The sequence below is a fragment of the Buteo buteo genome, chromosome 4 (assembly GCF_964188355.1).
Source record: "Buteo buteo chromosome 4, bButBut1.hap1.1, whole genome shotgun sequence".
NCBI classification, from domain to species: domain Eukaryota; kingdom Metazoa; phylum Chordata; class Aves; order Accipitriformes; family Accipitridae; genus Buteo; species Buteo buteo.
The window spans coordinates 22,094,371-22,119,059 of record NC_134174.1 but is presented as its reverse complement, the minus strand read 5'-3'; the positions used below and the strand labels follow the sequence as shown (position 1 = coordinate 22,119,059).

At 44.3% G+C, this 24,689-nt stretch overlaps 1 protein-coding gene across 6 annotated transcripts in view; it reads right to left on the bottom strand.

The window, feature by feature from the left end:
* Nucleotides 1-22,372, bottom strand: part of TRABD (TraB domain containing) — a 39,329-nt gene extending 16,957 nt beyond the window's left edge. For 2 of the 6 annotated variants that reach the window (XM_075024944.1, XM_075024948.1), the window contains exons 1-5: nucleotides 21,533-21,657; nucleotides 9,940-10,011; nucleotides 7,664-7,742; nucleotides 4,893-5,059; nucleotides 3,750-3,890 (exon numbers count right to left, since the gene is read on the bottom strand). In XM_075024944.1, the coding sequence (XP_074881045.1) occupies nucleotides 3,750-3,890; nucleotides 4,893-5,059; nucleotides 7,664-7,742; nucleotides 9,940-9,963 (411 nt within the window). In that variant the 5' untranslated portion in view covers nucleotides 9,964-10,011; nucleotides 21,533-21,657. Of the gene's footprint in view, nucleotides 1-3,749; nucleotides 3,891-4,892; nucleotides 5,060-7,147; nucleotides 7,264-7,663; nucleotides 7,743-9,939; nucleotides 10,012-13,342; nucleotides 13,470-20,380; nucleotides 20,634-21,532; nucleotides 21,658-22,227 lie in introns of those variants that run through there. The other 4 variants (XM_075024945.1, XM_075024946.1, XM_075024947.1 and 1 more) reach the window with 4 other exon arrangements.
* Between the last annotated feature and the right edge of the window lie 2,317 nt (nucleotides 22,373-24,689).

Here is a 24,689-nt window from a genome sequence, read left to right as displayed (position 1 = left end):
TCCCTATGAGGACAGGCTGAGTTGGGGTTGTTCAGCCTGGAGAAGAGAAGGCTCCAGGGAGACCTTACAGCAGCCTTCCAGTACCTAAAGGGGGCCTACAGGAAAGATGGGGAGGGACGCTTTAACGGGAAGCATAGTGATAGGATGAGGGGTAACGGTTTTAAACTGAAAGAGGGTAGATTTAGATTAAGTATTAGGAAGAAGTTCATTACTGTGAGGGTGGTGAGACACTGGAACAGGTTGCCCAGAGAGGCTGTGGATGCCCCATCCCTGGAAGCATTCAAGGCCAGGTTGGATGGGGCTTTGAGCAACCTGGTGTAGTGGAAGGTGTCCCTGCCCATGGCAGGGGGGTTGGAACTAGATGACCTTTTAAGGTCCCTTTCCAGCCCAAATCATTCTATGATCCTGCTGCCTAAAAAAGGGATGCATCTTTGAAGGGTGTCCAAGTCATTTGTGCTCTTAACCTGCATGAAACACCATGATTAGCATGGAGACAGTGAAAAGAACAGGAAGAGAGAGTAATACCCAGGCAAAGTATGACTGCAGATTTTAATGCCCTTCCCCAGGCATCTGTTAGTGGCAGCTGCCAGAAGCCTTCTGAAGCAGATAAATCTTCCACCGGACTCAGCATGGAAATGCTTATACTATATATGGGAATACAGCCTAAGGAGGGGGCCTTGGGGCTACTCTGACTGTATAACAAATCACAGATCCAGCCCAAACTGCAGAACTGTGGACAGAAACAAATTGTTTGTATTTTAGTCCTCTGGATTTCTTCTTTTAAAAACCCTAATTTCCATGGATGCAGCCCTGCGCAAACACAGCCTTGCCACCTGAAGCCTGGAACTGGTTTTCCTACTGCTGCAAGTGCACTGGAGGTTAGGCTTTAAAATGCAAGGGAAGGTAGCAAGAGACAACAGCCTGTTCTTGTCCATATGGATGTACCCGTCATCTGCCAATTCACATTATATCAATTTTATTTAACAGAACAATCGTGTAGGTTATCTAAACACGGAGGGCTGTATTGCACGGTGCAAAACTAGAGCTCTGTTGCTGGCCAGAAGCATTAAAAAAAGTCAACATTACAATATATTCCTGCACAGGTGACTTCAGCCTAAAGGAGTAGGTTAAAAAGGTGAGGTTGAGCTAAGTTTTTGCTGCCACCAGCCCGCTTTCCCTTCTGCCCCAGAACAAGGTTTCTCAACTCCTCCTCTGTGTCAGGACCAGCAATCGTACAGCCACATAGGGACATGATACAGCTAAAAAGCAAGCCGTGTTCAGACTGCCATGCAGCCATGGTATGGACACAGAAGGGACAATGGAAACAGGAAGCCAGGGCAGAAGATAAGAAAAACCTGTCTTACCAGTTTGGTTTAAGCAAACTGTTACTGTGCATCTTCAGGTAATCAGCATTTGAGCCAGATACCAGTTTGTACCATGTTGCTTTGCTTAATGGAAAGCAAACAGAGAATTCTCTACAAACAACTGTAAGGGTTTTGAAATTCAAGGAGGAGCTGGAGGAAGGCTGTTTTTAACCTGGAACAGTTGCTTGATAAGCTGTGAATACCAGCAACCCATTGCAAGTGTGTAATGGTTTCATATTAACACTCAGTTTCCAACTTCAATTAAAAGCAATGAAATGCAATTTTACTGCTTAAGGTTTACACAAGTGATTATAAAAAGACAGTTTCCTTTCCTAATTTGACACTCAATGATGAAAGTTGGAAGCTTTGACTTTTGGTGTAACTCTAGGGCCTGAATGCACATTTCAATGAAAGGACAACTGAAGCACAACTGAGCAACTCAACAGCTGGTTTGATTTTTGCTATAGAAAAACAAAGACACTATAATTTAGCAACCTGGTTTTCCCTATATAGCCCATGCTGCTACTGAATGAAAGGGGGAAGGTTGGTTTTTTTTTTTTTCAGTTGAGACTATAGACAGAGAAAGATACTATTTAAAAGGCTCAGTGTCCAAATTTTATTATTTGCATAATCCCTGGTGACAAAGGAGACTAAGATTGAACTGTAACAATAAGAAGGATCTTTGTATTATTCTCTGGCTTTGGAGCCAACACAGTCTGTGTTTCCTACTGTCTGCAACAAGATCACTTCAAGCCCTGGTAGGAAGTGCCAATTACAAAGCTGCCAACATGAATTTACATCCCAGAGGAAAAAAGTCCACCATTTTATTTTCATCGTCCTTTTCCTCTTAACAGAGGAGCACAGCAAAAACTGTTGCATTTAGCTTATACTAATCCTTTTTGCTTATGCTTTGTTATATCCTTGCTTTTACTAGTAAAGTTGCCCCAAAGAAAGGCAGAACTTGCAGTCTAACATGAGAGTCTGCATTGCTCATCATTTTGATTGCAGACTTGGATCAAGAATGCACGTGGCCTACGAAAGCCTAAAATTGTCTGGTCACTTTACGGTGATCTCTGAAGCAAATCTCAAGCCATAGTTCTGCAGGACATGTGCTGACCTGGTCACATCTATATTCTTTTATCTTATATTACATGCAAACACATACAGAGAGAGATGCTCTTGATGTTAAAAAAACCAAAAAGCTTCTGTGCCTGTTTACTAGGTCAGAAGACCCCCAGCTATGCTGCTCTGGTTGTTGCGAACATGCATTCTTTTGGCTACATACATCAGAACAATCCACCTTACCTAAAATAAACAGATGGATGCAGTAATTCATGCAATATGCAAGTGTTTTGCAATGTTCCTTCCTTTGACAGGACATAAATAAAGAAAACAGGAAAGATGCATTATTGCCTAACTCTCAGAGTCAGAAAGCCTGCACTAAGACACTATGTGCATGCACACACACACAAAGTAGACTAGTCCATAGCCACTGCAAGTGCTTCTGCATGGATACATTTATATTCTTATGAGGGGTGCAATCCTGGAAATTCCCCAATTACACCAATAAAGCAATTCCAATATGTAATTACCACACAACCAAAATAACAATTTATGAATTTGTTCATTCAACTGGACACCAGAAACTGTTTTTACTATTGACCACATACTGCCATTCTAATCAAATGTCCTGTCATTTTTAAGTCAACTTTGTGCTGTTTCACTGTGCCTACCTTAAAATTACTCAAATACAAGCTAACTGGGCGAAACTGAAAAAAACCCACTTGTTTTGCACACACATCCCAGACAGTGTCAAACTGCTGGAGCTGTTATAAATTAAATAGAATCCCACACTTTTCAGCCCAGATTTTTCAAAAACCTCCCTGAAAGCCTACTGTGAATTAGAAGCTACTCAAAAGACAAGTGGATGAGAATTAAAAAGAGCGAGACACTAGGATGAAGAAGGAATGCAACTAAACAGATCATGACAGACAATACCAAAACTAAGTGCTCCCTTAATAGCTGTGATACAGATGCAGATTGCAGAAATAATAATCATATTTAAGTATATTAGCAGAGCATTACAATTACAAAGTTAGACTTGTGTCCTGCAAATGGAGCAACTGTTAAACCCGGGAGGATTCCTGCCAAGGTCATCAACTGCCCATTGTGGAACAGAAGCCCTCAATACTCCAGCTGAAAAAAAAAAAACAAAAAACAAAAAACCAAAAAAACCCCCAACCCCAAACCTAGCTTTGCCACTGTAAAAGTACTCTCACCTAGGTGAACACTATTAGTTCCCAGCTGGTGGGAACACTGGTTTTGGTTGCAACTTGATGAACTGCTCTTAACACAGACCTTTAATTCTCCCTGTGGGAATCATACCTGCTTTATAGCTTGTTGAAGTTTTTCCAGATTTATTTCTTTGGCTTCTTTTAGTAATGTCTTTTCATCCATCTTTAACATAGAAACTCTGTACTGGCATAGTTCCACCACAACTACATCAGGCTGTACTTCTTGTATTGTCTGAAAAAGATGAATTTATTTACACCAGTTTAAGAAGGATTAAACAGAAATGCAGCCAATATAAATAAACTCTCATGAGAAAAGGGACTTAAAAGCACATTCCAACAACCATTTTCAATTAAAAGAACAGTGAAAGAGTAAATAAGACTTCTCCAAATAGCTACGTATGGAGAAAAACATTAAGGAAGATGACAGTGAAATGCTTTAGTTACTGGATGCTTTGGGACAGAAAGATGGAGAACACATTGTGCTGAGGAGCGGGGGGGGGGGGGGGGGGGGGGGGGGGGGGGGGGGCGGGGGGGCGAGAAAAACTTGATGTTAAACTTTTCATTCTCTGCGTTTCATTTGCAATCTGCGTTAGAATAAGCTTTCGAAGAACCAGGGTTGATGATTCTGGCACAACATTCCTCCCCCTCTAGCTCCTGGAGAATAAAGCCACTCTAAACTGCAGACTCTGCATGAGGCACAGTATGAAACAGCTCCTACTTTCACTAGAGCTTCAGACCTATCTGCATCTTGAGAATGGAATCCAAGTTTGGGGCAGCATGGTTTTACAGCTCAGTATTATACACCCTGGGCACAGAGAAGCTGTAAACTGCAGTTTCTGTTCTAGGCTTTGCACCTTCTCAGCACATCCCCATCACAGTGAATATGCAACCACCACTGTATGCACTACTGGTGTGACATGATGCTGTATCATGACAGGCAACATAAGCTTCACTAGGGGGACTTCTACTTTTAATACTGGCACTGTATCTGCATTTGTTTTTCTAAGGACAAGTAAAAATATTTGAGATGGGAGAGCAATGCACTGCATCAAAAAATTAAGATAATATGTCTGCCTCTTAGTTCATCCCACAGCGCTGTTAGCCCTCCAACAGCTAACAAGAAAAAACAGAGTCTGGAGGTTAAGCAAGTCAGAGAACTGGACTTCATTCTATTTAATGCTAAGCTGACAACATTATAAACATGTTGCTGAAGGTCTCCCACTTAGTAATTTACCTTCACTACATCCTTTTTGCTGCTGTCACTGAAGTGGGCTGTTCCAACCACATATACTTTAGAACCATCCTCAGTGTCAAGCTCAGTCACAGTGCTTGGTAAAGTAGGCTTTTTCTGCCTCTTCTTCATCTTCATCTCCAGGAGAATTTTAAATGCATCTGCATCAGCTATAAATGTAAAGAAAAATAGAAAAACACACATGACTATAAAATGCAGGTAAGTAAAACAGAAAACAAAAATGTCACCACTAAACAGCAGAGCAGAGCTAAAAGGCCATTGATTTACCACTGTAATCTTACATTCAATTCTGAGGCTACATCATTGAAAGTGCCACCACTGGAGAGGCTGCCTCCAAGCATGGGTCTCAGTCCAGGTTTCCTACCCTGTGGACACTGGGACAGGTTGTCCACGCAGTTCAGTAAGGGAAAGAGAGAAGCTGTGTGGCAGGTGAGGTGGATAGAGAAGCAAAGAATACTTAGAAAAGGTATACACTAAATTGGAAAAAAAAAAAAAGGCATTTTTTTAATTCTAGAACAAAACCGTTCCCTTTTGGGATTTTATCTGTATAAACAATAGCAACACACGTACACTGGTGTGAGTATGCTGGTAAAGTCACCTGCATATAATGGTACATATAGGATACCTACGGTACCAATCTTAACCTTCTCTCTGATTAACACACCAGGGATCAAGTATACAACTGAAAATTAAACCTTAAGAGGTATTCAGGTCAGGAAACCAATCATTCTTCCCTAATTTCAACAACAAACTATTTAAGACCAAAATGGTACAACTTGAGTTTAGCCCATCTATGCCAAGCTTGCCATGGAAAATAGGAATATCTATCGGTTCCATCACAGTTGCTTGTAAAATGCCAGAAAGCCTCATTAACTGAGATAGAGAAGCTTCAGTTTTACATCAATGGGAAATATAGTAACTTTGAATGAGTCATCTTTAAGATGTTAACGCATCTTAAGAGGGAAAAAAAAAAAGCGCATCAAGAAGGAAAGCAGAGTTTTGTTTCCAACCAACTCTCTTTCTCTGGCAAGCTGCTGCACAAGTTAGCAGAGGTCTCAAGTGGTCCAGAAGCCTGGAATAGGATCATAATCCCAGGGAAAAAAAAAAGTTAGTGAACAGTTTGCAGGCAGGATGTTAAAGGTGCAGACAAATTACAGCCTCCTACCATAATTCGTTTCATGAATCTGGTTTAACTGTGCGGCTCTGGCCCCAGATCTGTCCCACAAATACTTATCTCACAAGATTTTACGTCAAAAAAAACCCCACCCAAACCCAAACCAAAAGCCACCCTCCAACATCCTTCTTAATTAGCAGTTTAGCAGCCTACCACTTCATGGTCAATACCCAAGGAAATGGTCTTAGATCAGACCATACTAATTGCAACACATCACGTTGCTGCCAAAACAGAGGGTGATGCTAAGGAGAGGGTGGGGAAAACATGACTGTAAAAGGAAGGAGAAGAGGCAGGGCTGTTGCATTTGTAGCACTCTCAGTCACATGATCATAAAAGCAGCCATGGTGGATCAACCAAAATCTACCTAAGCAAATATCCTGCCTCCCACAATGGTCAGAAGCAGGTATCTAAGGAAGAACATAAGAAACGGGGAAGTGTGCACAATACCTTCCCCAAATACTCTCCTAACCTAACGCCATTTATGGCTCAGATTCCCCCAGTTGAAAGTGGTTTCTATGTATTAGGTAACCCTTAAAGGATTTAATTTCTACTAATTTTTGAAGCCTTCACTTCATACATATATTCAGAACTGGACTGAATAAGGTTTCATGCTATAACAGCATAGTACCAGATGTTATCATTTAAGGACATAATCAACGAAAAAATTCTCAGAAACAGCTATGGTTTTTATTAAACCAACTTCTATATCTGGAGAAAAAAGCAACATAAAAAATTAATCTGCTTCTTTAGGTCTGAATGTTTTTCCCATAGCTTTAGTCAAGGCTCTGTTTGCTCCCATGATTGTTTTCTGAAAGCTGCGATCCTTAGGGATTATTCAGCAACTTCAGCATTATAGTAATGTTGCTGTTACCGGCTAATTTGCCCTAAGGTGGTTCAGAGCCTATTATATGGCAGAAAGCACAATCTGAATGATACTATTGTTCAAAATGAGCATTGTATACATTAACATCTCAACAGTATATCAATAAACGCAAAGCAAATCCTAAGAAGCCCTTGTTTTCTCCTCCTGAGAAAGAAATGTCTGTTATTATCTGATCCTTACCACTAAAAGCTTAAGGACTGGTACTTTTCCTGGGCTTCAGAAGACAGTTTTGGCTGGAATACTTCTATCCCCACATCCTGCAGGCTTGGCCTTCATATCAAAACATTATCATGCCGGCATGGGCAAATTATTCCACTTGGGACAGCTGATTCAACATCATAACACTAGATGCCAGAATGCCAAAACAAACACATACTTACACATCTCTGGCTTAGCAAGCAACGACCGAGCTTAAAACAATAGCTGAGTATATCTATTAAATCAAAAACCATTTACTTTCTTTTGAAAGCATGGGAGCAGCAAACTGACAATCTATATGACATTGCTCTTTCCAAATTTGGTTTACACAACTAGGCCTTTCTACAAATCATGAATAGATTAAGTCAGATATGACTTCATTCACATCTCCCTTTTGTGCTAACAGCCACATCCTTATTAGGTAAGGAAAAGGCATAGGCGTTTAGCTTAATATACTTCCAACATGATACACCCTCCCCAGTCAAACCAGAAACATACAGATATTCTGCGATACACTTGACGTTTCCTTTGGGCCATCTTCTGGTGCATCAGAGGAGGACATTGGATCTGCAGCAGCCTGTATGAAACAAATTCAAAAGGAGGCTGGAAGTTATAATGAAATGTTTTAATACATCTTTCCCCTTGTGAGTTTGTTCAATTTGAATCTACATATGATATTCAAGCAAGTAAATAATTTAAGCAGTGTCAACAGTTCAAAACATCTGTGGTTTTACAACTGTTTTTCTCCTAGCTGGATAAATATGAGAAAGAACATATAAAACCCAAACTATTTAATGCCTATTTTAAAAGATAATATTTATATCTGACATGGAGTTTAAAAAAAATCTGATTCTACAATAAAAAGAACAAATTTATCTCTAACACTACTACAGTGTTTTCCATGTTGGAAACTAAAATGTGCACTGATTATTATAATACCATTGCCATATTTAAGATGGAGTATTTGACTCAACTACCAGTCAGCATTAGTCTGTCAGGAGTCTGACAAAGTTAATTGGCACTCACAAGAATACGCATATCCATTCAAGAAGAGTCTGCTCACGTATTTTATTCTGTTGAAGTGTTAGGTAATTACACAATATGCACACCCAATCTTACAAAGTTTATGTGTATGTTGACTTTATATACAAGAGAAATCAAAAGGATGCAAAGCATCTGCATAGTTTTGTTCTCTAAAGGATCAGACAATAATTGAAAAGATTTCCAAAGACTGACTTTTAAATATTATCACTAGAAGTATATGAGGCAGGTCTTTGGCCAACAAAACCGTTACTTATTTTTAACTAACAGGCAAGTTTCAAAACATGTGCATAGAATTCAAACAATCCCAGTCATTCAGCCTATGTCATCCAAGCCAGAGAGGCAGAGTTAGCGCAGAAAAGAGAGACTTGAGAATCAGGGAAAGCTCAACTGTAAACTATCTTCAGGCAACTATATTAATTCAAAGTTGAATCAGGATGATTACTGGGAGAATTTGGAATTCCTGAACAACATTAAGTCAAAAAGTTAGAGATAGGATGTGAATCCATCACGGTTCAAGTACCTTCCAAATGAAAGACAGTATTAATGAGTCAGCAAGTAGGCAGCCAAGCTCTCCTGAAGGATGTCAGCTTTTAGCTAGAATGACTGGTTTATTTACTTTGTACTTAACCTGGTAAGATTTAAAACAGGACTGTACAAAGCACATCCAATTTTTAAGAGCTTTCAACACGAGTAATTAATTTCTTCTTGCATTCCATTATGCCAAACAGCAATTTTCAGATAATAAATCCTGGGTGTCTTACCTTGGCCCTACTGAAGGTAAGGCAAAATTTATCATACATTTCATGGAATAAGACCAAAAAGTACAACAGCTTTACAGTGCAAAGTTTAAAACATTCACAACAACATATCATCCTTTCACTACAAAACAAAAGCCTGTTCATTGACAACTGCAAACTGCAGTTACACCGCAAATTGCAATTACATTCACAAATCTAATTTAACACCAGCTCAGCTTTTGATCACAACATATGGCTTGACTCTACTGCTTGCATACGTAACTCTAGTCACAAAAATATTTTGGAAAAATGTATCCATCTGTAACATATGGAATTAATCCTGTCACTTATGCTGGATGTGTCATCATAACAACATTACAGTGGGAAGAGCACTAAGCACCACATTAAGAGTCTGCCATTCAGTTTTTTGTGTTTTTTGGGTTTTTTTTAATTAACTAACAGGACACAAGAACCAACATTCTTATATCTCATATGAAAAAAATTTCTTGAGCTTCACCTGTTAGACCAGAAAAGGGTTTTGAGATACATAGATATGAAAGGAGAAGAAAAGGAACAGAAAGGGTAGAAAAAAATACCCCAGTTTAATTTGGCAAGGTACTTAACCTCTGTACAGTGAGATCATTCGTATACAATCAATTTGTGTATTCTGCTCACATTTTTTCCTCCTAAAGGTTTAAGCTCATAGGTTAGGCTTTTTTCTGCAATTCCTCACTTGCAAGTAAATTAATAAAAAAGACCCTTTTCAGCTTTTGCAATTGGATGGAAAAGGACTCTGAAAAGAACCTAAATGTGGCAAAAAAATAGCACTCAGCCCCCACCCTTCCCATTTAAAAGGGGTCTCACACTGGTAGTCTTGACCCTCTTGACTTTGCAGACCTTCCCTGAGGATGAGTGGAAGAACCTGGCTGATTCAGAGTCTTGACCTTCCCTGCAATTCTACTAAGAAAAAAAATCTTCAGCTCCAAGCCCTACCTCAGGCTGTTGCTCCTCTTGCATCCCTGCAGCGCAGGCTTATTTTCACCAACCACACAAGAACTGCAAGAACTAAAAGGAATGGAAGAGAATTAAAAATTAATGCTATAACCCTGAGTATTTAAGAACTGTAAGGGGAAAAAAAAAAAAAGGCAGAGGTGTCTCTACAAACTCTAATAAAAGTCGAAGTAATAAAAGCAACAAACTGAAGATGCGCAAATGCCTCCTCCTCAACTCCGCTGCTGTTAAAAAAAAAACCAACCCAAACCCAAAACCCAACACCACCACAACCCCTACTTCCAACCAGTAGGGTAAAACTAGCCTGTTTCAATCCAGTTCTTGAGTTGGATCTAAATCCAGAGCATAGTCCTGTTCTCACACACACTGAGAATATCTTGATAAACAAGGGCAGATTTTATGGGAACTCAGAATTTGCTTTTTTTGCTGTCTTAGATTCTGCAAAAATGCCTTTTTCCTCCAGATCACTCATAAGTAATTGAAGATACAGGATGGCAGTCAAAAAGGTTTCAGCAATAGCAAAAACCTTGCTCAGCTACATCAGTAGTTCTGTCTTGTCCAAACAAACTACACCAAGACAGTTTTTAGGCAAATTTTAGGAATCATCTATATTTCTAAGACTTCAGCACTACAAGGAATAGGAGAGCAGTCACAGTCTTAACGTTCAACTACAGTGCCACACACATTGTTATCTGATCTGCATCATGTATGTATTTACAAATATGCTAGGGTCAGAACATCAGTATCACACCTGTGTGAAAAACCCTGGGAATTGGGTTTTCAAACCCATAAGTGAATGGATGCCATGTCTTAGGTTTAAGATTCCTTCTTCCATCCATATTGTTCAAGTCCAAAAGTTCTCCCTGAAGCTGGCAGAGTGCTATGATTTGACTTCGATGGTACTCAAAGGGGACTGCACAAGACACTGAACACCTGACTAGTGCTCCTTCTGCTTATTCTCACTGCTAGCCCACTAAAATTGAAGCATGCTAGGGAAGTGCTGCTTCTTCACTACAGCATTTTGGGTTACCTCCCTCTGACCTGTTTCACAGCGCATGTGAACAGTGTTTTATTTTATTATTATTAGGCTGGAGAGCAGTCCTGACCAACTTATTCATAAAACACGTTTACAGCCCCGCTCTGAGGACCGGACAGACAAGTTAGGCTCCTGCCCTGCGCCCAGGTGAGGCTGGAGAAAGCAGCTAGCTGGCGCCTGGATGACAGCATATTCCAGCACACAAATGTGATGACAAAAGCCCCCCTGCCCCGGCCCTTCTCCAAATGCAACAGTCTCCTTCAGCCTGATTAGCACTCTGCATCCTGGTTTCCAGCCTTTGTTTTCAAGTGAGTTGGTTCGCTTTATAGCTTTGCTTAAAACACATTTCTAGAACAAGAGCATTCGCCAGGCAGCGTGAAACATGCAAGTGTAATTCAGACAGCTGGCACACCTCCCTCCACACACGTACGGAGGGACTTCAGCAATTCACACCTCCGCGTTGTCCACTGCTAGTGGTCAGCCAGCAAACCACGGGTCACAGCTGCAGGCTGGGCAAGAAAAATGCAGCATGACCAAGAGCCTGGCTTCTGCATGCTGCCTTGAGCAAAATCCCCACAAAAATCCAACAGAGCCCTGTGCCCCAAGCAGGCAACAGCTACAGACACAACTCCCGAGCTGCAAGGCAAATACCTTATTAAAACAAAAACTACACACTGCAACAGTCCAAGAGGTTCAGTAACAAACTATTTATTCAAAAACATGAGAGAAGTCTGCACAGGCAACATAGGTACTCCATTGGTTTTGCTACAGTGCATAATACAAGTTTAAAACCAGGACCATGCCTTCCCCCTTTCCAAGGAGTCAAGGAAACTTGGGTGTCAGAGTAAGCTGAAAGAGCAAGTGAAGCCGAACTGCTCTTTTCTACTTCAGTGTTTCCACGATGTACATGTGGTATGGACAGCTCTAAATAAGCACAGCAGAAGGAAACCCTTGCCCCAAGACCCGCAACCTGGATGGGTACCCACCAGCCCACTGACACCGCACATCGGACAGCCCAACCAGAGCTGTCTGGTAGTGTTGTGGGCTTAAGCGAACCCAGAGCCTGTTTTTATCCTGTCCTGTCTCTATTAGACTGGTTTAGCTACTTGTAGATTTGTGCAGTAAACCAGACCAGAGAGTAGATTCAGGTTAAAAACCCAGCTTTTTTCCACCCACCCTGCAAAGGCATTTTAAGCTCAGATGACCAAACAGCTGCTGGAACAACTGCAGCAGCAAAACTGAAGGGACAGTATGGAATGGAGATGCTGAAACCAACACTGTCCTCCTAGAAAATATTTGTCCAGCTACAACATCAGTTAGGGATGTGTATCAATACTCTGATACTCAGCGTTGGGCTTGGTTCTCAACTGGTTTATGTGCAAAATATCACAGTGGTTTTCTGCCAGTGAATCAGCTGGCCCTAAATACAAACTGAAGTTCTAAGTCTGGCTGAAGGCCTGCCAGGGTTTGAAAATGTCTCTTATCTATGGGAGAGCTCTTAAAAAAAAAGTAAACTGCACGTTTCAGTTAAAAGAACAGACTTCTATACAGAAGCACAGAGTGATTTTTTTCCATCAATTGACATTTTAGAAAAACTCATCCCATTCCCACCACCAGGTAAATGATGCATCTGATATTAGAAAGAGAGAGATCTTCACTGAAGTTTACTCATGCTAGCTATCACTGCTTTTTATCTGACCTGCACAACCTTTGGAGAAAGCAAAGCTGTTCGTTTAGTGTGGTTCCCAGCTCCACCATAGCAGCGTTCCAGCCTCTGCAGGGAACCCACTGCAAAATACGATGATGGTCAGATGAGAGACTGGGCAGCCACACTGACAGGCAAGTCTGCCACTGCTTTCTTCTAGGAGATCTTGTTCTCAGGTGCTTAGTTCTGCTCAAGATCCACTGGAGGTAAAATTTTCCACGTAGAAGACCTGTTTCTGGATATTTATTTTTTTTCCTTAGAATATGCCCAGGAATTCTGGTTATTCAGTCAACATAAAGAAAATTCTTACAACTGGTTGTCAACAGCAAACTAAAACTGAACAACTGCTGTGAAAATCTGAGTGTGTTCAAGCTCTTGCTTAGCATGAGTGACAACAGGCACAAAACATGTCAACACCAGAATACAGACAAGGCTGGCTACTCAGCTAGCCAGCGTCCTCATCAACAACACAGGAGAAAGTACATATATTCTGGGAACTAGTCAACTACCTTGGACTCCAGGCTGACCTTGCTCATCCACATAGAAAAGTCACCATCCCTTACATCTGTGTATTCACAGAAGATACCCACATCCCACAATACTTAAAATACTAATCCTGAAACCTCTGAGAGGACTGAACATACCTTGCTGTTACACAGATAAGGAAGTGAAACATGTGAATCTGTACACATTTGCTTCCGCCATGTCCAACAGCAAGAAAAGGTGCTGATTCAGATCAAATCCTGGCAAGCATCTGGGCAACTTAAATCCAAGCATTTCCAAATTTCTTAGAGCTTGATTTTTCAACCTTGCAGGTTTTTTTTTTAAATAAAGTTCAGCTTCCTGAAGAAATGAGACTAGGTAACAAGGCGGAGCTTACTTGTCAGTGCTTGCTAACCCACAGGTGAATTTTAAACAAACTTGGCAGGGAGATAAGAGTCTCACAGTCATTCAGAGGTGCAATGCACAGCACTGCTCCTCCAGGAAAAAAAGATTACTGAAGATTACATGGGGTGGTGCGCGTACTTGTGAAAGAGAGGAGGTCGGCAGAACCTGCCAGGGAACAGAAGGAAATTCGACCCCAAGTCATAAAGCCACAGACAAAAGAAGCTGTTCAGACAATTATTTATTGTGTTCCATAATATGTATAACACAACATCTCATAACCTCAAGTTCTTCTACTTACCATGGGATTTGGCACGAACATGTGAAACCAATCAAATCCCTCTCCTCCAGCTACTTCAAAGGCCTGTAAGAGGCCCTCACAAGATAAATCACATACTGAAAATCTCAGACACGACAGCGCATTTCTTTCAGACATTCAATTGGGAGATGCAGCTTCTAGGCACTCAAAGATCAGATTAGAAAGTATTTCTGTTCTCTTATCTGTCAGAAGACTGTCTTAACCTGGGATTCATCCCTCCTGTCAAGAGTGCCACCAAGAAAATTCCTGGAGCCAAAAGCAACAAGGAGTCGTCTGATCTGGCTCCTTATGATCCAGCAAGATTGGGTTTTGCCTCTGGAGTTTTCTTGAAAGGACTCCCTGATGACTGAATCCCTCATTCAATCCCCAATTCAATCACCTTTTTTCCCTGGCAAGTGGAAGTCTTGTGCTTGTTTAATCTTTGCTAGTCCTAGGGGGCCTGCCATTCACTGAGCGATTAAAAATTGTTCTTTATGTATACACGTATGAACAAATGAAGCCCTTTCCCCAACTCTTAAGATACCTAGGCAACCAAACAGGAATTTTTGAGACCACCTAATGAACTGCAAGCCTAAAATTTAGCCATTACTCATCCTACTGATAGGCAGCTATTTCCTTTCAAGGTCTCATTCCCCTGACAGCACACGCAGGACAGCCATTCACACTGACAACAGCACTGTGGAAAAGGAGCTATATTTTTCCCCCTACACTTTGGGTATTACCCTCTTCCTCCCAACACAAGTTCAGAAAGGAACACACAGGTAAGTACAACTTCTAGCAATGCTTATCCTGCACAGTGGCTGACAAAAGCAGAGTGAGAAAGACCTCCCTGCCATGCTATTTTACATCAGTCCTCCAGCTTTCCTAATGTAAAACAGCTTCAGCAGAGCTTCCTCTTTGCGTGAAATCTGCTCATGAACTACTTACTGGCTCATTTTTCATAATGGGTATCCTTAGCTGACCAAAGTGTTTCAGTTCTAGCTGCCATATTTAGGCACCTGAAACTCTCTTAGCTCACAGTCTTGAAGAGACAAGAGGTACACTCACAAGTCTGGGGTTCTAGCAAGGCAAGTTACAGGCACTAAAACATGAGCTACTGTTAAAAGAACGAATGCCCTTTCTCGTTTTATTTCAACTAGGTGGTTCAGTGAGAAAATTCAAGCACAACACAAAATGGACATGCAGTTCATTAAGGTATCCTCCTACAGTAGGACTGAATTTCTTCCTTTATTGTCTTGTCTAAATTTGCTTCCTTCAAACAGTGATTCAACTGAATCAATAAAAAAAGCTTTTTAAAAAACTCTCATGCTCCTACCTACAAAACAACCTAGTCAGCTACGCTTTAAAAAGACTTTTATTGAATGTTTTCTTCCTTCTGAGCTATACAGAAATTCAGAAGCAGCATTTGCTTTTCTCAACATGTTGACATTGCAAGAGGAAAATAAAGTTCTCTGTATCTTATAATTGCTCTGCATTTTCTATGTGCTGCACGTACATCAGAATAACTAGTAATAAAGTAGGAGCCACAAAACTACCACAACTTGTTTCACCTTTCATTGAAAGGGAAAGTCAACAACTTTTATGTTTGATTTCCCCCCCCAACGAGTCTAAATACATGTAGTAATGCTTTCGATAGTTACAATATTCACGAGCATTGCAGAAGGTATCCACATCTCTCAGTACTTGGAGTATTAATCCTGCAGCCTCTGAGATGGCATTGTATGCACTTCCCTGTTTCACAAATAAGGAACAGAGGCATATGAATACTTAAATACATCTACAAACCTGACCTCTGGTATCTAAACAGTTAAGAGACTGCTTGAGCCTTCAAAGCATTTCAATTTTGCAATCTGAACTTTCCTTTGTTTTTAATCATTGGCCCTTCAGAAGAAGATCCCCCCATGCCCCCCTGGGACAGCACTTCCTCACAGTAACAGGCCAACATCGCTCATCCTTGTTCCTCTAGAGTTACTGTGGGAAAGAGGAGAGGTAGGCTAAGGACTGAATTCGATTCAAGAGCAAGTTGTTGAGCAATAAAGTGGGGGTTCTCCAGTGAGAATATACACCTCACACAGGTCACACTGCAACTGAGCCAGAACTGACCTGTGCTGAACAGAAGTCACAGGCACAGACAAATTACTATTTCATGAACAGCCTCCTGACCCAGCCCTCTAACACCAGTATCCCTGGCCAGAATTCAGCCTTCGTCCGCTCAGCATGAGATGCAGCAATAAAAAATTTAATTACATCTACATGCACTAAGTGTGCCGTGTTCCTTTTCCCCGCTAAACCTGCAGTTTCACTAGCAACAGATACTTGCTTTAGCTGGTAGCGCCTGTGCACTTCAGATTCCTCTTACGCACTGCATAAGTACATCCCATTTGAATGCTGCTACCCATTAAAAGGACCACTTTATGTAAACAAAAGAGGCAATTCAATACTTCAGAAGACACAGACACAACTTTTCTCCCACTGACAAACCACTGCACTCATTACTTGCTGTCTGGAATACATAACAAAGCATCTTCCATGCCTAACATTTAACCTAAGGCGGCGAAACCAAATCAAAAGTTACCCACTTACGTGTCAGCACTGTCCTCTGCAAAGGAAGCAAAGTATTTAAGATTGATGAGGCTTTTTCCATGCTTATGTACAGAAATCTTACAAATGTTTACAAAACAATCATCAGCTCCAAATGGCGTCTCTTCTCTGTTGATAGACTGCTCATACTCAGAAGGATGCATCAGCTGAAACCCGACTGCCAATTATTGCAACAGCCACAAATTCAGAAATTTGAACGTATTTCAAAACCATCACCAAGGTGACCCACTCTACATATTGCACATACCTCTTTGACACAACCCACGCCTTTGAAACTTAACTGAGCAACTGGTTCTGCGATCACAGATGGTTGTAGATTGTGGCTCTGGTTTCTCATGACTCAGTTGTTCATAAATTTCAAAACACAGATTTTTACCCTCTGAACATCAATGAGATGCTCCTGCAACATGAACTGATATATGCAGCCTAAACTCAGGTAACTGCACAGTGGAGCCAACATCCTTTTGCATACTTTGGAAGCTAAGTCACAGACAACTAAATTAATTTTATTTGAAAGGAGGTGTTGGAACATGAGAATATCTGGCCTGGGACACTGATGCACTGAAAACGTGTTTATCTTTTATCTTTATCAGTGGAAGACAAGAAGGCATTCTCATATATGTTTTGTTTTTTAGAAATCATTGCTATTACATTGACTGGGGCTACCAGGCAAAATGAGCAAGTACGAGGTGAATCAGGATGCTAATGCAGAGCAGAATTCAGAAGAAACAACAGGCCAAATCCCTACTGTTTTAAGAGGCTGTAAAGAGGTTGCTAAATTTAGAAACATGGGACGAAACGACCAAAGTGGCATGGCCCAAGTCTGGCCAGCCACTCAGAAACTCACACTAAGAACTTACACACCTACCCAAGACACTTTCCTATCTTACTGCACATGAATCATGTGAATTCAGGGAAGATTTGGAACAAAAATGATTTTATTAGACTCTCCTGCAATCAGCAGATTGGGGGGAAGACATCCACTCAGCACATCTCCCTCCAGGCCATTCAAAACTATGAACCAAGTGATACTTCTAATTCTGGGGAACCCTCTGCAAAACACTCCCAAGCAAGAGCAACAGCAAAAGAGCACAGCTGCTGCATGCACAGTTTCTATGGAGTTCTACAAGAAGCAAATTTTCCACTCTCTGTTCATTACCTAAAAGCAGCCAGCAAAGGAGATGGGTAGAGAAGTTCTGCCATAGACAACTAACTAGTGGCTTGGAAGATATTTGACTGCGGTCCACAAAAGTGTTGCAGAAGTCTTCTTAAACTCCACATACACATTTATTCCACATGTCAATGGCTGTCTGCCGAGATACACAGAAGCTGCGTTTCAAGAGTACTGGCAGACAGATTCATTCATTTTGTTATGAAGACTTTTAAATGCAATCCTTACGATGGTAAAATTGGGATTTTGTAGAACAAAAAAGTCTTGCCAAACAACCAAACACATTATTTATCAGTGCTCCTCTGCCTGCCCCTTCCATTCTAGTGTCCAAACAGTAGCTGGGAACAAGCTGATCTACTCTTTTTCAAAATCATTAGGTGACCACAAAAGCTGAAAACATTGTTACATGACACGGCCCACGTGCTGGCAACAAGCAAAGACACACAGCTCTACAGTGGCAGGGAACTGAAGAAAGAGGGTCAGGTTTCAAGACAGACCTAAGAGAGACAAAGCTCCAGGAAAGCAAGCAGGCTAATTCCAGCCTGCTGCCCTGCAGACACAGTAGCCCCACATGTTAGCACTAACTCTTCAGTACTACAGACACACTCACACTAAGCAGGAAAGTCTGCTTGCTCGCAACTCCATCCCACTGCTGCACCGTTCATTCAATGTGTAAAGCACCCTGTGCCTGACAAGCTCAGTAGTTAAAAAATATCTTCCCTCAAAAGATTATCTCTATTTCCATTCCTATCTGCTGCCCTCCAAAGAAATGAGAAAACCCCTCAGCAATTCCTGATTCTGGTTCCTCACCCACAGGGGCCTTTACCAGTTACTCTGTAACTAGCTGTCTTATGGTCCTTCTGAAGGAAGGCTCCCAGTTGTGCAACACAAGTCCTACCAAGGTAAGATCAGGATCTCCAGATGTACTGCACAGGTGACTGGAGACTTTTTTTTCAACTTCATCAGCGCTGGTGTTGCTGTGCAGCTGTGGTGCAGGCTCTCGCTCCCTCTCGCAAGCGTGCACACCCTTCCTGCACAGAGACACAGACCTCTCCACACATGTGTGCGACATTACACTGCCCGTACAAGGTTATTTTGCAGACAGCCTGCAGGGCTCAACCACTGGAAAACATGAACTCCTGGAGCGCCAGTGTAGCCTCCCCTGCAGCTTGATATGTGGTGTCATCAGGACACTTAAATTCTTGTACATGAACATGCTAAGTCCCTGCTTCACTCCATGATTTCAGCCAAACTGCACAGCATGTCAACTAAAGGTGGGGCAGGGGGGAAGGAGGCAGGAGGAAAAAACAGCCCCCCCCTTTTTTCTTTTTTTTTTTTTTTTACAAAAAGAAGTGGAAAGGAAGAGAGCTTGTCACCAAGTGCATGCATGTTTTCATACAAATCTATAAACTGCAGTTAATATCAAAGTTCTGTGACCCCAAGCCATTTTGCAGGCAGGAAAAAAATTCACTATTTGTAGAGTTCATAAGTTCAAATGCAGAACCACAGTATTAACTAACATGTTCACAGCATCTCAAATTTGAGTGGCCCTTTACAAAAACCTTCAATAATTGAAGGTTTGCCCTCAGAAACGATTCACATTGGAAACCTATTTGCAAATACCTATCTAGTAACAACCATTACCAACAGAATATATTGGCGAGACCTAGTACTAAATCGTCTATGACGGACAACTGGTGCTGCTAACCAGCGTGGACTTTCCCTGACAAGACAAGGAGAGCTGCAGAATCCCTCCTTCCTACTGGCACTAGCTGGCAAAGCGCATGCTGCAGTATCACTTCAGACAACTGTACTTACACACCACTCCCATTAAATCTGGAGCACACATATCTCTGGCCTGCTCTCATTTTTTCATTTTCTAAGACTGCCCCAAATCTCTTTCTTCACTTTTTTCTGAGTAGCAAATAAGGAAAAAGAAGATGCTTTCTGAAAAGTACTATTTAAAAAAAAAAAAAGGCAATTGGATGACTCTCCCACAAGTAAGATGCCAATACCACTGTGTTTTATTCACAGCTGTGGTGGCGGCAGCAGCAATGTTTCATCATATTTACCATATGGAAGAAAGAATGCACTGAAAAACACATATAACTCTCCTAGCACTGAATTAAACTGTATCTGAGTCTACAGTTAACACCCAAGAGTGCCAGACACTGCGATGGCTGACAAATTTATAATCAGCAACTCAAGTAACCGAAACTTGAAAGTCTACCAAAAGCCACAAAGAGCAGGGCACAAACCCATGCCACAGCCATAACCCAGTATTTTCAATTAATAAACTCACTGAGCTTAGGATAATTAAATGTATGCATGTTTTTTCCCCTACTGCTAAAATACAGCAGGGAAAGCCCTGAAATCTGTTTTGTTTTAAATTTTGTTTTTGCTTTATTCTTAGCTTTCCAAGAAGGAATACGTGCATTAACGAGCTGAACAGCAGGTGCACCGATATGCACCTCTACAAAATGGAGCGGCGAGGCCATTCCAGGCACCTTTGATATTTCTTGGGACTACTACTGACACCACCACACATGCAAAGTAGCATCTAACTTTTAAGAGCCCATCCTCTCACTTTTCCAACCCAGCAGCAGCCACTCAGCAGTTGCAACTTTCTGCAAGTTTTACCGAACAAAAACATTCTCTTTCTTCCTGAGAGCTAGCCAAAAATAAACACTTTCGTTGTACGGATACCTGCGTACAGGATCACTGGTACATGTATTTTCCTCAAGAGAAAAGCACAGGCTATGCCTGGGACACGAGTTATTCTCCAGACCTGGGTCAATTAGAACTGTTTTCAGAGGCGAATCCGAAATCCTGATTTCGTGGTTTGTTGCACGCGATGAACAACGCAGACAGTCTGAAAAAGTCGCAACTGTTCCGAGACCAAAAAAAGAAAGGAGAAAAACTGCGAGTCTCTGCTTTTCCCTTCTCCAGCTCACTGTCGCAACCCAAACCACACACGAATCCCACCCTCTTACCCCGAAACCCCTGGAAAACGTGAAGAGCCCGGAGCGCTCTGCCCGCGCCCCGCTGCCACCTCCACGAAGCCCCAGGCCAGGAAACGGCCATAACGGAGCGCGTGGAAAGGTGCCGCCGCCGCTGCTGCAACCAGACGCGGGGCCGGGACCTTACGGGCGGCCCCAAGGGACGCCTCTCCCCAGGCCGCCTGCCCTCTTGCAGTTCGCTGGCCGGCAGGGCGGGCCCCCTTGCAGGGCTCCGGCGGGGAGGGGACGGCCAGCGGCCCCCCACCCCCCCGGCCTCCTCCTCCCCTCCGCAGCGGGGATTTACGCCTCAGGTTCCCCGCTGCCAGGCCGAGGAGGAGCTCGCCCGCCCGGCGGGAGGCGGCCCCCGCCCGGAGAGGGCCCCCTCAGCCCCCGCCGCCCGCAGGGTCACCGGCGGGGCAGCGCCGGACCGGCCCCGGCCGCTCGCCGGCGCTGAGGCGGCGTCCGCGGTGTTCTCGGCCCGCCCGCCGCGGGCGCCGAGGCCCGGGGAGCGCTTTCAGCGGCGGGGAGGGGGCCGCCTCGCCCCGCGCCCGGGCCGCCCTCCCGCCCGAGCGGGGCGCTGCCCGGCGGTACCTCCGGGCCGGCCACCTGGAAGGGCAGGGCCGGGTACGGCGCGTGTGAGGCGGCAGGCGGCGAGGGGAGGCGGCGGCGCCCCTCCCGCGGGGTACCGGGCACGGGGAGAAGCGCGACAACCCCCCCGCTCCCGCTCCCGCTCACACACGCCCGCCCGCCCGCGCCGGGGCTCGGCCCCAACATGGCACCACCGCCGCCGCCGCCCCCCGGCCCGGCAGGAAGCGGGCACCGCGGCCGCCCCCGCTCCCCTCCCGCCCCGCTCACTTGCCGTGCTCGGCGGCGCGGTCGGCGGGTCCCGGCGCTGAGCCGGGGCGCTGCGGGAGGAGGCGTCGGCGGCGCCGCGGGTCTCCGGCGGCAGGGGCACGCTAGCCGGACAACATGCTGCATTAGTCATTCATACAGGGGGGCGGGGCCGGCGCCGCCGGGCAGCCTGGGCCTTGTAGTCCCCCGCCGCTTCCGGGTCCCCGCGGCGGCCAGCGGCGGCGGGCGGCGGCGGACTACAGCTCCCAGGGCGCACGGGCGGGCGCACGGGCCGCGGGGCCCGGCAGCCGCGGCAGCCCGCCCGCCCGCCTCCCTCCCCGGCGTGGCCGCCCTCCGCCCCGCGTTCCGGGCCGGGAGGTGCGGCGGGCCGGGAGGTGCGGCGGCCCGGTTTCGGTGCCGCCTCGTAGGGGCCGCTCGGGTCTGTGCCGGGAGAGGGGCCTCCCGGGGCTTGCTGGTATCTCTGCGGGGAGCCCCGGGGCGGCGAGAGGCTCGGCGGAGCGGGGAGCGTGCGGGGGCGCCGGCAGCGGGTGCCCGACCGCGGCGAGCGGTGTGGAAACGGGTAGAGCCGTCAGGGGGGAGAGAGCGTCCGTAGGCGTGGGGCCGCGGGGGGGTCCGTGTGGAAACGGGCCGCGGTCGTGGGTCTAATGGCGACGGAAGAGGCAGGGAAACCAAACTCCAAAACTACGTCAGCCCCGAACTGACCCGCGACTTCCTCGGTGCGGTCCTGCTGCTTACGGCTGCCGTGCTGTCCGATCGCTTTCTTCCAGTGGACCTTTCCTCCTCTGCTGGAGAACAGTTAATGTTTCACCCACGCAAACCTGAAAAATCCACGTCGCACCACCTGTTTAAGCACAAGCGGCATTTGTTGACGCTTCAAGTTACTAAGCTGACACATACAAATACTTTGTTGGTCAAGAGAACTGTTTTTTCAAGAAAGACGCGTCAAGGGTTGATTATACCTACTGATTATTTTCTGAAATTGTCCCTTTTCCTGCTTCTCTGCTCTGACAGGTCACGCACAGTTCAATGGCAGTATGGCTAAAACACCCGTTCAGTCAGAGCACGTGCTTATTATGTAAATACAGTTTCATTAGAACAGGTGTAAGGGTACGTTTTCCCATCTTTTCTTAAATATTCTACTTCACAGACATATTCTAGCCAGGGTTAGTTTAGGATTGGGCTGAGCTTTGGAAGTATGTGGCACATAGAAATGAAGTACAGACATGTTGAGACAGTTGGGAATTTCACTTCCCGTTTCACATAAGAATAGTTTCAACTTGCTATGAAAGCACAGAGCAGGCATTTCATGTGCGAACGTTCAAAATACACGTAATCAAGTAAAGGTATAAGCTATGCAGACCTTCACTTCTGGGGAAAAAATGTCATCCAGTGTCTGACAGATAAGGAAGAAAATTTCACTGTGGGCATTTTAACCTACTGCAGTCCACTCATTTCAAACACCTTTTTTTTTTTTTTTTTTCCCCACAACTCGTGGGTGAAGGCCACCGAGAAAGATGTGACACTGTACTGGACAAGAGCAAGTTGGTGGCTACTTTTGGGGATTGTGCCAGACGGCTTTCTTGGCATCCAAGGACATCCCCCACTCCAAGTACTGCCGTTTCCAGATGCAGCTGCTCCCCGCTGACCACAGCTGCTTGCTTCTGAGTCTGTTTCTAATCCCACCTCTTTTAGGCATCTGCCTTGCCCAGCCACAAGCTTTCCATGGCACTGGATGCACCGTGGGGCTGTACCATGGCAGGTAGCAGGTATAACACTGTGTAGTGTTGGCTAAGCAGTATGTGACAGATCTCCCACTGCTCAGCAACTTGAATCTTAAGTTACACTAGTGTCCCTTACACAGCCGATCAGACATTTCTTACTCGGATCTGCTCAACTATCTGCATGCGCCAGGCTTACACTCAAGCCCCAGCTATTTGCAGTGTAATGTGTTCGGTTCAAAGCTGTACATCTTGAGTGTTAGTTCAGCATTTTTTGAGCTGCAGCTCCTCCTGCTACGCCACCCCTGGTACTTTGTGCAAACTTTGTGAGCCCCTTGATAGACTACAGACGTGTTCCCAAGCTTCCCACTGCTTCAGCTGCAAAGGTTCAATGATTTTTAGTCAGAGTTGGGGAGCACTGCCTTAGCCTGCAGGGAAGACCTCACCTGATCCAATCTGATTGGCAAGGCCTCTGCTTATCGGAATACTGTGAACCTTGCTAGCCTGTTTTTCCTTTAGCTCATGATGCTGCACCCTGATTATGTCAACAGTGTTGGTGCTTTCACATATGGTTACTTCAGGCAGCGTTTCCTTTGCTGGCTCAGCGAGAGCTGCAGTGGTTGAACGTGCCTCTGCAAGGACCAAGGTAAGGTACAGGTCTCTACTGACATGAAACAGCACGGCTGGAGATTCTGCCTGTGCTGTTTCAGCCTGGTCTGCGGTGCACAACCCTTCTGAAAGTGGAGATGGAGCACTGAAATGGGAGGAAGTTTGTCAAACCGCAAAGACCTTGGCATTTCCATGTCCGGCCATCCCAGGGGAGCAGGACTCCGCAGCTCTGCCAGCAGCAGATGCACTGGTATCATTAGAAAGGCCCTCTTGCCAGGACTGTGCCAGTGACCCCACTGACAGCTGTGGTGTCACTGTGGGAGTGTGTGTGACTGCAAATTATGCACTGATCCATATTTGCAGAGGGTTGCGGTAATTTAATGCCCCATTAATTAGCAATTACAAGATGGGTCACTGGATTCTGCTAAGTGGCCTAGTGTAACATATAAATCCAGTTCTTAACATTTGTTTTTAATACTTTGTGTATCTTCTTCTTTAAATGTCACTGTTGACGTGGGAATGTTTTGAGGTCAATGGCAGATGCCAGTAGCGAAGAGAGGGCTTGGCAGGTGATTCACCGATTTCTTCAGCCTTCCAACTCTACTTAAAATGCATTATTTTTTTTTTACTGAAACTGAGTCTCACTGAATAGTTACCAGCCACAGCATGGTATATCTGAGGTAGTTTTATTGTGCAGAGAGTCAGACAGGTTCCTTATGAACACGACACTGCTTTTAGGCATAGGTGTTTCCAGGATGGGGTAGGAACAAGGAGGGGGCTAAGTGCATTTCTGCCCACCCTCCCTCCCTCTCTCTTTCCTTCTTTCCTTTCCTCCCT